The 13,663-nt window shown below is 41.3% G+C and overlaps 2 protein-coding genes across 6 annotated transcripts in view; one reads left to right on the top strand and one right to left on the bottom strand.

Annotated features, from left to right (window-relative positions):
• The window catches only part of LOC119859100 (phospholysine phosphohistidine inorganic pyrophosphate phosphatase), a 161,881-nt gene extending 159,292 nt beyond the window's left edge, over positions 1 to 2,589 (top strand). For both annotated transcript variants that reach the window (XM_043519590.1, XM_038410783.2), the window contains one exon: positions 426 to 2,589. Coding sequence is in view for 1 of the 2 variants with exons in the window: in XM_038410783.2 (XP_038266711.1) it covers positions 426 to 522 (97 nt within the window). In the remaining variant the exon portion in view is untranslated. The remainder of the gene's footprint in view (positions 1 to 425) is intronic.
• A 37-nt stretch (positions 2,590 to 2,626) lies between these two features.
• Positions 2,627 to 13,663, bottom strand: part of FAM53B (family with sequence similarity 53 member B) — a 141,587-nt gene continuing 130,550 nt past the window's right edge. For 3 of the 4 annotated variants that reach the window (XM_038410781.2, XM_043519589.1, XM_043519587.1), the window contains exon 6: positions 11,168 to 13,618. The gene's annotated coding sequence lies outside the window, so the exon portion shown is untranslated. Of the gene's footprint in view, positions 2,638 to 11,167; positions 13,619 to 13,663 lie in introns of those variants that run through there. The other variant, XM_043519588.1, reaches the window with a different exon arrangement.

Genomic DNA, 13,663 nt, shown 5'->3' with positions numbered 1-13,663 from the left:
GCTGCATTTTTCGCCAAAAAAAGTTTTGGTAGAAATATTTCGCCCTCCTCTACATTAGATACGACATTTAGATTGACAGGCTATGCCGTTATCTGGGTCTAGAGTCGCTGAGGCATCCTTGCTAATTATCACAATTAAGCGGGTTTGGCATTTATCAGAGAAATGATTGAGTATGTTCTACTGTAGTTCTAATGATAGACAAGTGTCATCCAACAAATATCCCAAACCTGATGTGTTCCAGTGATAATATTATAAAGGTTTCATGGGAGTACTTCCCAGACTAATGGATAATTGCACTGGAACAAAAACTAAACATTTGCCCTTCTCTTCATGTATTTCTGAGAAACCATCATCATTTTTATGTACCTGTTTATGGAACATCCACTCCCACCTTTACCAGTGTCACCCTACTGTCTCCTCTGCAGGCCTTGCGATGAGCAACACCCGGAAGTGAAGGCAGATGGATACGTGAAGAACCTCGCGGAAGCAGTGGACATTATTGTGAAACAGTTGCACAAGTGATCGTGCTGTAGAAGATACTGATTTAAAGGCACAAAGAAGTTGGACTTGACATCTGAAGCTTAGCATACAGCTCACACACCAGGCTACCTCTTCCCCTGTTTAATTCATTTCCCTCTCTTCACCTAATTTCTACACATATGCAAGTAACCATAGGCAACCAGTAATGCTAATAGTTTGTCGTTAACTGCCTGATTTTCAAAGCGTCTCATTTCTAGGTACTAAAATGAAATGCCTTAATGATAAAAACATTAAACCTAACAGGTGCTTATGACTTCCATGAATTGTCTGGTTTTCTAGCACCAGCACATTCCCTTGAGTGCCATGTAGCCATGCAGGAGGAAGAACAGATAAAATTAGCTGACACAGGGACTTGCGCCACTTGGGCCAGACTCTGTCCCTACCTAGGGAGCAGCAGGTTACCCCAGCATGTCAGGAATCCCCAAGCAGCATAGGTCAGGCTCTAGGCTGCCCCTTTTTGTAGATGAGTGCAGAACTTTGTGTGTAAGATGCGTGCGCACACCAGTCCCAAGGTGAAGTTTTGGGGGAACCCCCTCATCTTGTAATGACATCCTTGATTTCCACCTGGCTGGGTGTAGCCATCTGCTCTGAGTAGCATCTTGTTTGAGATTTCTCAGCCTAGTGTGTGTGTGTGTGGGGGGGGGGCTTTGAAGCTGCTCAGGGCAGCAGTCAGGGCCTGCTATCGGTGGGATTTTCAGAAACGCTCAGCATTGGCCCAACCCCACTCCAACTGAAGTCAAAGTACAAGGTCTAGGGGCCACTTAAGTCCCGCTTCGCATGGGTGTCCAACATTTTAACTGTCACCATCTTGTCACATTGTTTTAATCTTCAACTGCTAAAAATAGCCTCCAGTACTTAGATGTTATTTTATGGCTGCTGGATGCCAGGCTTAATGATCTGGTGTTCAGTTCCCAGATTTAAAAAGCCAAGTAATTACTTTGCCCTGCATTTCTATTGCTCGGAAATCTTACTTGTAACAGGAAGAGGATGGTGAAATCATCTGTGAATTAAATAGCACGCTGCTGCCTACATTAACTGCTTTATATTTTGCCCTTGTGGTTTTCACCCATTACTAATCATTGAAGCAAATTAAATCTTGTGAATATGCTAGGACTAGTCCTGCAAGGTGCTGAGCACCTTCAGCTCCTATTGAGGCCAGTGGGAGATTAGAGCACCCAGAACCTTGTGGGATTAGACCCTGATACATAGCACCTAAACACATGGGGCCGAATTCACCCGAGTGCAGCGCCATGGACTTCACAGAAGCTACACCAGGGGTGAATTCAGCAGAAAAAATTAATGCCTGGGTAAAATGAACTCTCACGTCAAAAACCCTTGTGGTTACAGAGGAGAAAAATGCTTCATAAAGTAACAACAGGAAAAGGTGTGTGCTATAGAAATAGATCAGACTGTGTCTGTGAATAGAGGGGAAGAGGAAAGGAGACATCACTCCCCATTGCATGGTTTGTATTAGGGACAACCACAATTACAATCTCTGTGCTCCACCGGCACCATCAGGGACACAGTACAGCTAAGGGGGATGAGGCAGGACTAGAGTCATGGCGCGGCCCCCTGCATCTGTCTCCAGAGTGGAACCAGTGCACCAGACTGTAAAAGCAGGTGCTCTCCGGTGTGCCAGGGAACTCAGGGCAGGATTCCTCCCCAACTCAGCCTCTGGGGCCAGGTGGCTCTCCTTCATCTGGGCCGGTACATCTTGCACAGCCTAGCCCAGGGTTAGTGTGACATCTCTCTGGGTTCTCACTGCCCAAGATTGTGATGATGTCATCATGGAAAGGATGATAAGGGAATTTTCCCATGTCTGGCAGTTTATTCAGGTTTCATGTTCAGATTTCCCCCTTTTATGCGTTTGTCAAACCTTTAATTTCATTTCTCTACATATTGACAGTTGTCTGGGGCTGAAGTGGTTTAGATTCTGGAGATAAGTACAGTTATTACAAATTGAGGAATAACATGATTGACATGGGGTCTTTTGGTGGCTGTCTTCATTAGAGAACTGACTTACTGAATTAATAAACCCAAGTACTGTGATTCTGACTCTTCTGTTGTTTTCAGCCAACCAAGTCGTCCTTTATGCACCTCCGGCAATTTCTTAGAGATTCAGGAACACGTTTTTCTAAAAATAGGATTAAAGGAAGATATCATATGTGGTGCATTCCCAACTACCTGCGCCTGCAAACTTAAGTTCATTAAAGGGCCCTGCACACCATGTTACATAGGTGATTCACTGCTGATGCCAGTGGTAGTCTGAATTCACTGGATGCCAGGATGATACTGTTATAGAGATAACGTGGAAAAAATGCAACAGAACATCTTTGGCAAAGATAAGGATGGGAAACACACTTCAGTAGAAGTCTTGAAGCTTGTATACTTGTATACAAAGTTCCTGTATACAAATAGCTCAAGGAAAATAAGAAAATGAACAGCTCTTTTGCTACCTGTCAAACTGGGTGTAAAGGGCTACCAAAAAGGACAAATTAACAGAAAGAAAATATAAGATCCTCGACCTTTATCATTCCAGTAACTGCAAGTGAGAACATTATTGTATTTGGTCACAACACACTGATTGTTTCCACTCACAATCATTTATGGGGAGATTTTTCAAAGGTACAAAGCATGTGCTATGGGAGGGAATGTGGCTTAGTGGATAGCGCACTGAGCTGGGAGTCAGGAGAGGATGTTACAAAGGCAGGAAACATTAACTGAACTTTATGGATGCGGCGGCAGAGACACAGAGAGGTTAAGTGGTTTGCCTAAGGTCACACAGAGACAGGAGCAAAACTGGGAATAGAACCCAGGGGTCTTAGTCTAGTTCAGCTGTGCAAACCACTAGGCCACACTGTCTCCCTTAAGACCACATACATGGGTTCTAACAGTGGATTCTCCTCTCATTTCTCTTTACAGAGTTTTACTGTTAAAGTCTCCCCAAGATCATTTCCCAGGGGAAAATTTGGGGGTTGAGAGGGGTCATCAGGATTTTGAGGCTTGCTTCTTTTACTGAAGGACTTGCAACCCGTGTTAACATGACTGGGCCCTGAGAATGGGGTGAGAATTTTTTTTTACCAATCCTTATCAGACAGGCAACTTGGGGTAAAATGACTAAAAGCAAGTGAAGGCAATGAAGGAAATTATGAGTTAAAGAAAAAGCTAAGAGGGTTAAAAAATGTGCACAGACTATTGCTGGCATTTTCAATAGTAAAGCATGGTTTCAAAGCATTTCCTTTCAGCCTCGATCCTCACCAAGAGCGTTTCAAACTCAAGCTTATAATAGGGGGAGGAAATGTTGGGGTGAAAGAGTTAAAGGGAAAATGCCCTAAGTTAAGAACAGATGGTTTGTAATGTGGGATTTCCCTTCCTGTCAAAATATCCTTTGCTGATAATGTGAAAGGGGACAACAGACCTACCAGAGAGACCTCTGCTAACAGGAGAATAGAAGATCTCCAGAAAGCCCTGGCTACTAAAAGATAATGGTCAGAGAAGTTAACTCAACTGTGATCAAAACTGTCCTTGTTACCCAAGGACCCTGTCCCTTTAGGGAGCCAGAGAGGAAATTTACTGTTATGTGTCTGCTAGTTAAACAAATGCTATTGCCTGTAGTTTTATGGAAACTCTTCCATTCCTTAGGGAGGGGGTTCTAGGGTTGTACAGATACACAGAGCTGGGAGGGGAAATTTATTTCCCATTTCCCTCTAGATAAAGCAGTACTGGCCACATTAAAATGCTTGCTGCCTCTTTTCTTCAAGAATGTGCTCATGAGAGCAGTTTAGGTGAGATCAAAAAGAGCTGGAAATGGAAGTCAGGAGATTCTTGTCTCTCCTAAATGTACAGATAGTACCTCCCAACAGCAAGCGACAGGCATGGTGTCACTCACAGATCTATTATAAAGCATCCTTGGGTATTGTCTATAAAAGATCAGTCCCTTAGGAAATCAACTGAAGGGCCTGTGAACTTCCCCTTTAAAAAAGCTGCAACCAGCCAACTAGACAGAAAGCCTAATCAGTCTGTCAGTGACCTAGCTGTGAATGAGTGGGTGCAGTCAAGGACAGGAGCCTTCAGGTGTATAAGAAGCTGCACTCAGGAAATTGTGGGCCTTTTTATGGGGTAGGGAGTGTTTAGTACTGGGGGAGACAGAGCTGTTTTGCTACCCTGTGGCAAATTCCTTATCTGGCCTATTGTTTACAGACACTCCTCCCTTTTGGTGCAAGATGAGACTTTGTGGCATAATTTCCCAAGAGTAGTGGTAGAAACCTCATTGCTTGGGACATTTAAAACTAGCCTGGACAAACCACTAGTAAATCTGCTCCTTGGAGTGTTATTCACTGCTATATGGGAAAGGACTGTCTGATGTAACAGGTCTCTTCTAGCTCCAATTTCTATAAGCTCTTCATAGAACACACAGTATGAAGCTTTAGCCAGCTGCACACACAGTGCAGCAATGTTATCTAAAGCTCTTATAAGAACCTTAATAATGCACCAGAAAAGAACCTAGTGGTCAGTGGGGAGGCTTTTTACAGCAATGGGGGGATAAGTAGAAGGTTGGGAGTCAGGTCATCACCTTGAGAGCTAATCTGAGGTCTCCCACTGACTTTGTGTGGCGTTGGACAAGTCACTTCACTTTTCTGTCTCAGTTTCATCATCTAGCAAAACCAGAGTAACACTTAAGTACCTGCCTCCCGGGGTGTTGTGAGGGTTAAGGAGTAGACAAAGCACTAGAAAAATGCTAACTCCTATTGTATATTACCCACATTGTCTATATTAACTAAAGTGGTTTGACCAAATACAACTTAGTGCTAAAATGCTACGCCACAATCTCTTCTCAACACTAGTCCCAGACCCTGTCATGAATGTCCAGGCCCTCCTTTGTCATATTGGAGAAGGTGACAAACAACAGAAGAATGAGTGAAAATAGTTAGAAAACTCTGGAGAGCCACCAAACTTAGCACAATATTGTACAAATACATGTCCAGAGACAGTGGAATGACACAGCTATTATAGGGCCAGGGGTTGCGTGGGGTTCTGACTAATGTAATCACATTCAAATTAGTTCATCTTGACAAGTTAGCAAAAACAATCAAGTATGCTCTTGTTGCCTTCCAAGACTGTTTTGTGTTCATCTTCATTCAAGAGTAGTGGCTCTAAGTACCAAAGAACTGGTTTAAATACTTTAAAGTTTTAGCATGTGAACAACCTGTAACAGAAAAGGTAATTAATGTAGGTAACGAACACTAATGAGGTGTTGGCAACTAACGAGTAGCAAATGCAGGGAGCTGGTGTGATTGAGGTGTCTTTGGATGGGGGATGTGTGCAAAAGAAAAAGGTTAGTTCTCTTCCTGCTACCAAAATCTGATCCAAGCATTTCAGTTCTCCCAGGTGCTGCCATTTGCTCCTTAAATCTTCAGAGTCAGTAGGGGCAGACTTACTGTAAAATACCAGCTGAGCCTTGGGCTCCACCAATTCTCCAGCCATCACTGTAAAATATTTGATTTTAAGCTGTGTTGTGATAACCTACTGGTGTTATTGCCTCTGTAGGCTACAACGTTTGCTGTGGACCTGAAAGTCAAGTCTTAGCAGAGGAGACTATGAATATGCTCTATGCCTGGTCTCCATTCTTGCACTGTGGGGAGGGTATATCTTTCTGCTGAAGAAATTGTCCTGGCTATAAATGGTGCTAAAGTTTCACTGTAAGCTTATTACTGTGAAACTTTATCATGACCTTCAGAACAGGGATAGGGCTGCTTTTATAACTGAATGGTAATGCTCCTGCCATGGTCTAAATGAATATCTCTGTGTTATCTGCCGGTATTCAGGCTCACTGCATTGACAAGCAAAGTCTCACTCAGGCTTCTGGGGGAGGGGTCACTGATTTTCAGGAGAGTGAGTTACAGTTCTCTTTAACTGTGGATTAAAGAAAACAGAGTTGTGTACCACAAAGCAATCCAGATCATGATAGGAAGTGGAGCGCACAGAGCATATCTCAGATAACTCAAATATGTGTATACTGTAGTGTGGAGTTAAAAAGATTTTGCAGCTGCATTAATCAGCTCCTCTATCTCCTCAGGAAGGCGCAGTACTACTTTATAAATAGGGCTTTTCAGTCACCTTAGTTTCCTTTGCAGAATTTATTTCTATACTCACCTCCAATTCTCTTGGATACCAAACACCCACACCACACCCTAACTACTGTAGCTACCTGAACCCTATGACCTGTATCTGTTTGATAAATTTTCCTGTGGGAGATCTACTGGAGATAGCACAGTGCATGTTGCGGTAAATGTCATGTTAAGGGCACTCCGAGTCAAATGCCTCTCTCTGCAATCCATGCAGCAAATATGGCTGCTGAGAAGTGCTAAGTTGAGTTTACGATTTATTGCTGAAATGGAGTCAGTGTCCACTCCCTAGATCTCTTTTTAAGCATTATTAATTTTTTTTAAATCTATCACACACTGACCCAGGGCATTACAATATTCAAACACTGCTCCATGATATCGAATATCCCAACTGCCTGTAGAATGCCTCATCTACTAACACCTAGTCAATATCAGAACACAAAGGATAGGAGGGGTAGGTTGCTTGAATTCCTGCTCATTTTAATTCTCTCCTCACTTGTTTTAAGAGCTTCCTGTGAGCATTTCTTAAAAGAAATTCACAGGGTTGATTTTCAGAGAAGCAGAGCACATGCAGTTATCATTGACATCATTTGGAGTGCTGGAGGCTCAGCAGTTCTGAAAATCAGGACCCCATATGGAAGTTGGCTTTGGTTTCAATACCAAAGAAAGCAGTTCTTTAAAACCCTAAAAATCATGCCTTTTCTCCCCTCTCTTCCCCATCTCAATATGGTAAGAAAAACTCTCCCTACTCTTCGAATCTCTGATTAGCTGGGATTAGAGGCATAAAAAACAATTTCCTTAACATCAGTAACTATTTAAAAAAAAAACAACTTTGCTTCACACAGACTCTTACAAATCCAATCCTTCCTGAACTTTCATCTGATTACAATAGAAACTCCATGCCCACCTCTAAACAGCTTCAGAGAAAGATGTGTCAGCTAATCATACAGAACTGGTACTGAACTGTGTCACTCACTGCCTCAAAACTTCCTCCTAACTCGGCCTTAGGTCAGCTGATGCCTGTTTTGTCTGGTTGTATGGCTGCAATTATCAGGGATTAGCTTGTCACACTCAACAAATATCCTGTAACCTTGATTTAGGACCGTGAATTAATAGGCAAATCCTAAATTCCCTTTGCTTTTTAACCATAAGATTGAGCTTGTGTCTTAGACTGGACTGGGATGCAGAAGATTTGTGTTCTAGTGGGCCTCAGGGTTCTTGAGTGACCTTGGACAAGTCACTTAAATGTTCTCTGCCTCAGTTTCCTTGTTTGTTAAATGGGAATAATAATATATGGAAAGGGATGGTGAGGGTTAGTTAATTACTTTAGTAGTGCTAATGAGGCCAATGCAATCAAGGTGGCCCATTTCCAACAGTTGACAAGAAGGTGTGAGTATCAGCAGAGGGAAAATTACTTTTTGTAGTGATGCATCCATTCCCAGTCTTTATTCAGGCCTAATTTGATGGTGTTCAGTTTGCAAATTAATTCCCGTTCTGCAGTTCCTTGTTGGAGTCTGTTTTTGAAGTAATTTTCCCTCCCTTGGTATTGACCCCTTCTTGTCAACTGTTGAGAATCGGCCACTTCCCTTAATTGAATTGGCTTGTTGGCACTGACCCCCCAGTTTGGTAAGGCAACTCCCATCTTTTCATGTGCTATAATATATATTCTGCTTACTATTTTTTTCACCCCATGCATCTGATGAAGTGGGGTTTAGCCTACAAAAGTGTATGCCCAAATAAATTTGTTAGTCTCTAAGGTGCCACAAGGACTCCTCATTGTTGTAGCTATCTTTAGAAATCTCACATTGGAACCTTCTTTGCATTCTGTGAAATCTGCAGTGAAAGTGTTCTTAAAATGAGCTTCATACAACACATAGTCAGCCTGTGGAACTCTTTTCCAGAGGATGTTGTGAAGGCCAAGACTATAACAGGGTTCAAAAAAGAACTAGATACATTCATTGAGATAGGTCCATCAATGGCTATTAGCCAGGATGGGCAGGGATGGTGTCCCAGCCTCTGTTTGCCACATGCTGGGAATAGGCAACAGGAAATAGATCACTTGATGATTACCTGTTCTGTTCATTCCCTCTGGGCCAACTGGAATTGGCCCCTGTCAGGCGACAGGATACTAGGCTAAATGGACCTTTGGTCTGAACCAGTATGGCCGTTCTTATGTTCTTAGCCTGTGCTGGGTCATCATCCGAGACTGCTATAACATGACATAAATGGCAGAATGCAGAGCATGAGGCATACAATTCTCTCCCAAGGAGTTCAGGCACAAATTTAATTAATGCATTATTTTTTTAAGGAGTGTCATCAGCATGGAATCATGTCCTCTGGAATGGTGGCTGAAGCCGAAGGGGCATACAAATGTTTAGCATATCTGGCACGTAAATACCTTGCAATGCCAACCACAAAAGTGCCATGTGAACGCCTAGTCTTACTTTTAAGTGACATTATAAATAGGAAGTGGGCAACATTATCTCCTGTAAATGTAAACAAACTTGTTTGTCTTAGCAATTGGCTGAACAAGAAGTAGGACTGAGTGGACTTGTAGGCGCTAAAGTTTTACACTGGTTTGTTTTTGAGTGCAGTTATGTAACAAAAAGAAATCTACATTTGTAAGTTGCATTTTCATGATAAAGAGATTGCACTACAGTACTTGAATGAAGTGACTTGAAAAATACTATTTTGTTTGTGTATCATTTTTACAGTGCAAATATTTGTAATAAAAATAATAATATAAAGTGAGCACTGTACCTTTGTATTCTGTGTTGTAACTGAAGTCAATATATTTGAAAATGTAGAAAAACATCCAAAATATTTAATAAATTTCAATTGGGATTCTATTAACAGTGCAATTAAAACTGCGATTAATCGCAATTAATTTTTTTAATTGTGATTCATTTTTTTGAGTTAATCGTGTGAGTTAACTGCGATTAATTTACAGCCCTAATGTTGATAGATGAATGAGGCCTAGGATAAGCCCACCAATATTATTATCTGCCCCTCCAATTCAGCTGTCCAGGGAAGGTTTTGGTACTCACCCAGTCACCTTCTTTTTTCATCCTGATCTCAGAATGATACAGCAACTAGACACCACAAGTGCACAGTGAAACTAATGTTATGCTGTTGTTACATATATGACATTTTTTTGAAGCCAGCTTGACTGTTACTAATTCCTGGTAATGGGCAACATAAACCCTAATTAAAGACAGCTATCAAAAGTGTCACAGAAACAGTGAATTATCTAGTGGCTCTAAGTAGTACAGGTCATCTACTATAAAGAAGGTTTAATTATTTCTGGCACCCAAAATATCATGAACCAAATTGTGTATGTGTTGTATATGTCATTCCATTATCCATTTGTTCTGTGCATCAATTCCTTATTTCTTTTTGCTTGACTCTCTTAAAAAATCGTTATATAAATATGATACAAATGCACAGCAAATCAGAGGAAATATAGTATTGTACTTTAATGCTGTAAGAAAAATGAACATCTATATGTTATATTAAAGTTCAGTGGGGGCAAAAGGTAAACATGCCTTTCTAAACCCAAATATAGATAACCAATTATTATTTGAGGGGAGGTTACTAGATTCCCTTTCCTTTAAAGGAACAGATTCAATTGTTATCTTTGTTCATCAACAGAAAATTTGTGTGTTTCTGTAAAACTACACAGAAATACTAGCCCTACCCTGGTATATGTGGGTAGCACTGTTACTCAAGGGCTGTGATCCATTGGCTACTGGGAGCCACATGCGTGCAGTCCATGTGGAAGAGGTCAATAGCTTCCCATCATCATGGCTGCTCCAGAGGTTCCTGTGGAAAAGAGTAGTCCCAGACTAATAAATTTCTAGTGGAATTTCTGCAGGGTTGTTAGGGCAACAATCCATCACTTTACCTAAAAAGAAAAGGAGTACTTGTGGCACCTTAGAGACTAACAAATTTATTAGAGCATAAGCTTTCGTGAGCTACAGCTCACTTCATCCGATGAAGTGAGCTGTAGCTCACGAAAGCTTATGCTCTAATAAATTTGTTAGTCTCTAAGGTGCCACAAGTACTCCTTTTCTTTTTGCGAATACAGACTAACACGGCTGCTACTCTGAAACCTATCACTTTACCTAGTCTCTGCCTCTCCCACACTGTAGAACTGGACCTGCATAGGTGTGTCTGTGGGGTTCAGAGGAAATGGTGAAGCTATCATAGCAGTGGTTGATCTCCAACCTCTTTTCATGTAGGAAATTCATGTGGAGGGTCCTGTTTGTGTACAGGTGTGAGGGAGATTATTTGGGCTCTTGTTTTTTTTTCAGGCACCATGGTTATTCCCGGAGATTTAAAAGGTACTTGTTGCCTTTGGTAAGGCCCACCTAGCCTACCAACCACAGCACAAAGCTCCACATCTTTATAGTAACAGAGGAAGTCTTCTGTCAACACCAGCGCTACCCTGGTAATGGAGAAACATAGCAAAGCATAAACAAAGACCAGTGCTGGGCAGCCGGTTATTGAACCAGGAAGCTTTATTTACATAGTAAAAGTAACAAGCAAATTCCTGAGACTGAGTTGCTCTAGTGCAATAAAGTCATTGAGAGAGTACAAATCAGCAGTCTTCTTGACTTTCAGGTGAAAGAACAGTCTTTGAACAAAGATTACACCTTCTACAAATCCAACTTTGTATACATTTACGTACATTTGCATTTGTGCAATTAACATGGAGAGACTCCTACTTCAGTTCATAGCTTTCAGAAGGCTTTTTTTGTCCGTCATCGTCTTTCAATTCTTAAACATCAAAACCAGACTCTGTAAAGCACTGCTACAATCCTAAAAGTCCTACATAAGTCCATTGTCCTGTTCATCCAGGAGCTTTAAACAATGCACTTGAAACACAACTTTATTGGCCAAATAGGCTATTATGTGAGAAATTACAATCTATTCTACAAATACTTCCTTTGTGTCTTCTTTTTTCCATATGAAGATGTATTGCAATCTTTCATAGAACAATCTCAATGAGCTATACCTGCAAATACACAGCAAATTCCCTGTGAGTAAGTTACCAGTGCTAACAAGAAGGACATTATCCACTAATATACTTTTTAAAAATAATTTTATTGAATGCTGAAATTTTATTGCTGTTGATATTTTGTTGTCATCATTAAATATCTGTAGTCCAAATTGATCCATGTTCCAAATCAGTCACAGTCTATCTCCATGATGATTAGACCGTTAATTACCTAGCATATAAAATCATTTGCTCCATAGTGCCAGACTCTTGCATATGGTGGGAATTTGAAATACGGGTTATTCAAAGCATCTGTGTAATATTGGTGAAGTCCTAAAAAGCTAAGAAATCCTCACCATAGGGATCCATTGTTTTTAAGCTGGTGTCACTGCATGTGTAAGATCTTGCTGAGCTTCTATCATGTTCTGAAGAGCAACACACCTTCTAATTTTACAATCAATAGGATGTCCCCGGAATCTGAGGCACATACTATATTATAGTTCATATTTTTTTAAATTGTTTTAATATACATATAAATCCAGAAATGTTTTACCTCTACAGAAAAAAAAATTAAAAAGTAAGGCTTTATTAACCTGAAAATCAGTACAAAAATCATACAAAACAAAAACAAAAACCCAACCCTCAAAACAAAACAAAACACCACTGTGGCCTAAAATTGTTGCTAATTGTCATTTGTGTCTATGCTAATGTGCCCATCTAAGGCCATTGCTCATTGTAGAAGCATCTTTAGTAAGGCAAACAGGTTGTGCTGCAATGTAAACTGTATGCTACTGCTATGTTGAATACAGTTGGGTAGTGATCCATCTGGTCACTTTCCTTCTGTGCATGTTTTAACATGACATAGCAGCCCTTTAAAAAAATAAAAGCCCTTATGAATTAAAAGTCGGAGATATGTAAATACCAGAGTGCTTCAATAGCTCTAAAAGAAAACAAATAAAAAACAAGTCAGTCCAGGTTTTCACAAATCGGCATAGCAAGAGATACTCTATATACTTCTAGCGAGATACTCTAGAAGCATTGTGGTGATGGTCCAATGCACTACATCTGTGAACCACTGCACCACTGCATCTGTGAGCTATCAGGCTTAGGAATATTGACCTCTGAGGAGCTGTAGAGGTCAGAAAGAAGGATCTGCAGCAGCGGGATACACAGTAGAGAGGCAACCTCTTGACAGAGGAGAGGGAATGGAACAAGATTGGTGCTGTAGAAGCTGGGGCAGTACTAACAGTTCAGGAGCCATAACTGACAGTAAAGGATTTGGGAGCATTTGCACACTGTTCGATCAGTCCAACTGGTAGCTGATTTGATGTTAATGATGTCTCAGAGCTATGCCACCAACAGAGTTTAGGAACTATCATTTGGGGGGAAACACCAGTCATTTCACTTGTACCGGAAGACTCATAATAGTCACTGAAGTCAAATGGTATGATGTGTGGCTATAAAAGGTAAAATAGACAATAAAACATTAACAAAGTATTCTCTCATACAGTGAAGAAGCCACCCTTATTAGGCAATCTTCCAGCAGAAGAGACCATCCTGGAATGAACTGAGTAGCGGTTCTTTATGAGAAGGGCACTACCCCAAAGCATCTTATTCTTGCCCGTTCCTTTAGAGCAGTGGTTCTCAACCTTTCCAGGCTACTATATCCCTTTCAGGAGTCTAATGCCTGAGCCCTGCCAAAGCATGTAATTTAGCTTTCTGGGACCCCCTGTGGCGTGGGACCCCAGGCAATTGCCCTGTTTGCCACCCCCTAACACCCACCCTGCACTTGCAACCCCCCCCCATCCATGCCTCCCAGGTTGTGAAACACTGATCTAGATGAATTAAGGTACCCCCTGGAAGACCTCTGTGTACCCCCAGGGGTACACGTACCCCTGGTTGAGACCCACTGCTTTAGAGGTTTCACTGAATAGATAGTCTGCTTTTGAGGAAACTGATATTTTGTCAAAAGAAAAGGAGTACTTGTGGCACCTTAGAG

Source organism: Dermochelys coriacea, chromosome 7 (assembly GCF_009764565.3).
Source record: "Dermochelys coriacea isolate rDerCor1 chromosome 7, rDerCor1.pri.v4, whole genome shotgun sequence".
Taxonomy (NCBI): Eukaryota; Metazoa; Chordata; order Testudines; family Dermochelyidae; genus Dermochelys; species Dermochelys coriacea.
The sequence above is the reverse complement of the archived record's forward strand: the minus strand, read 5'-3'. Positions and strand labels throughout refer to the sequence as shown.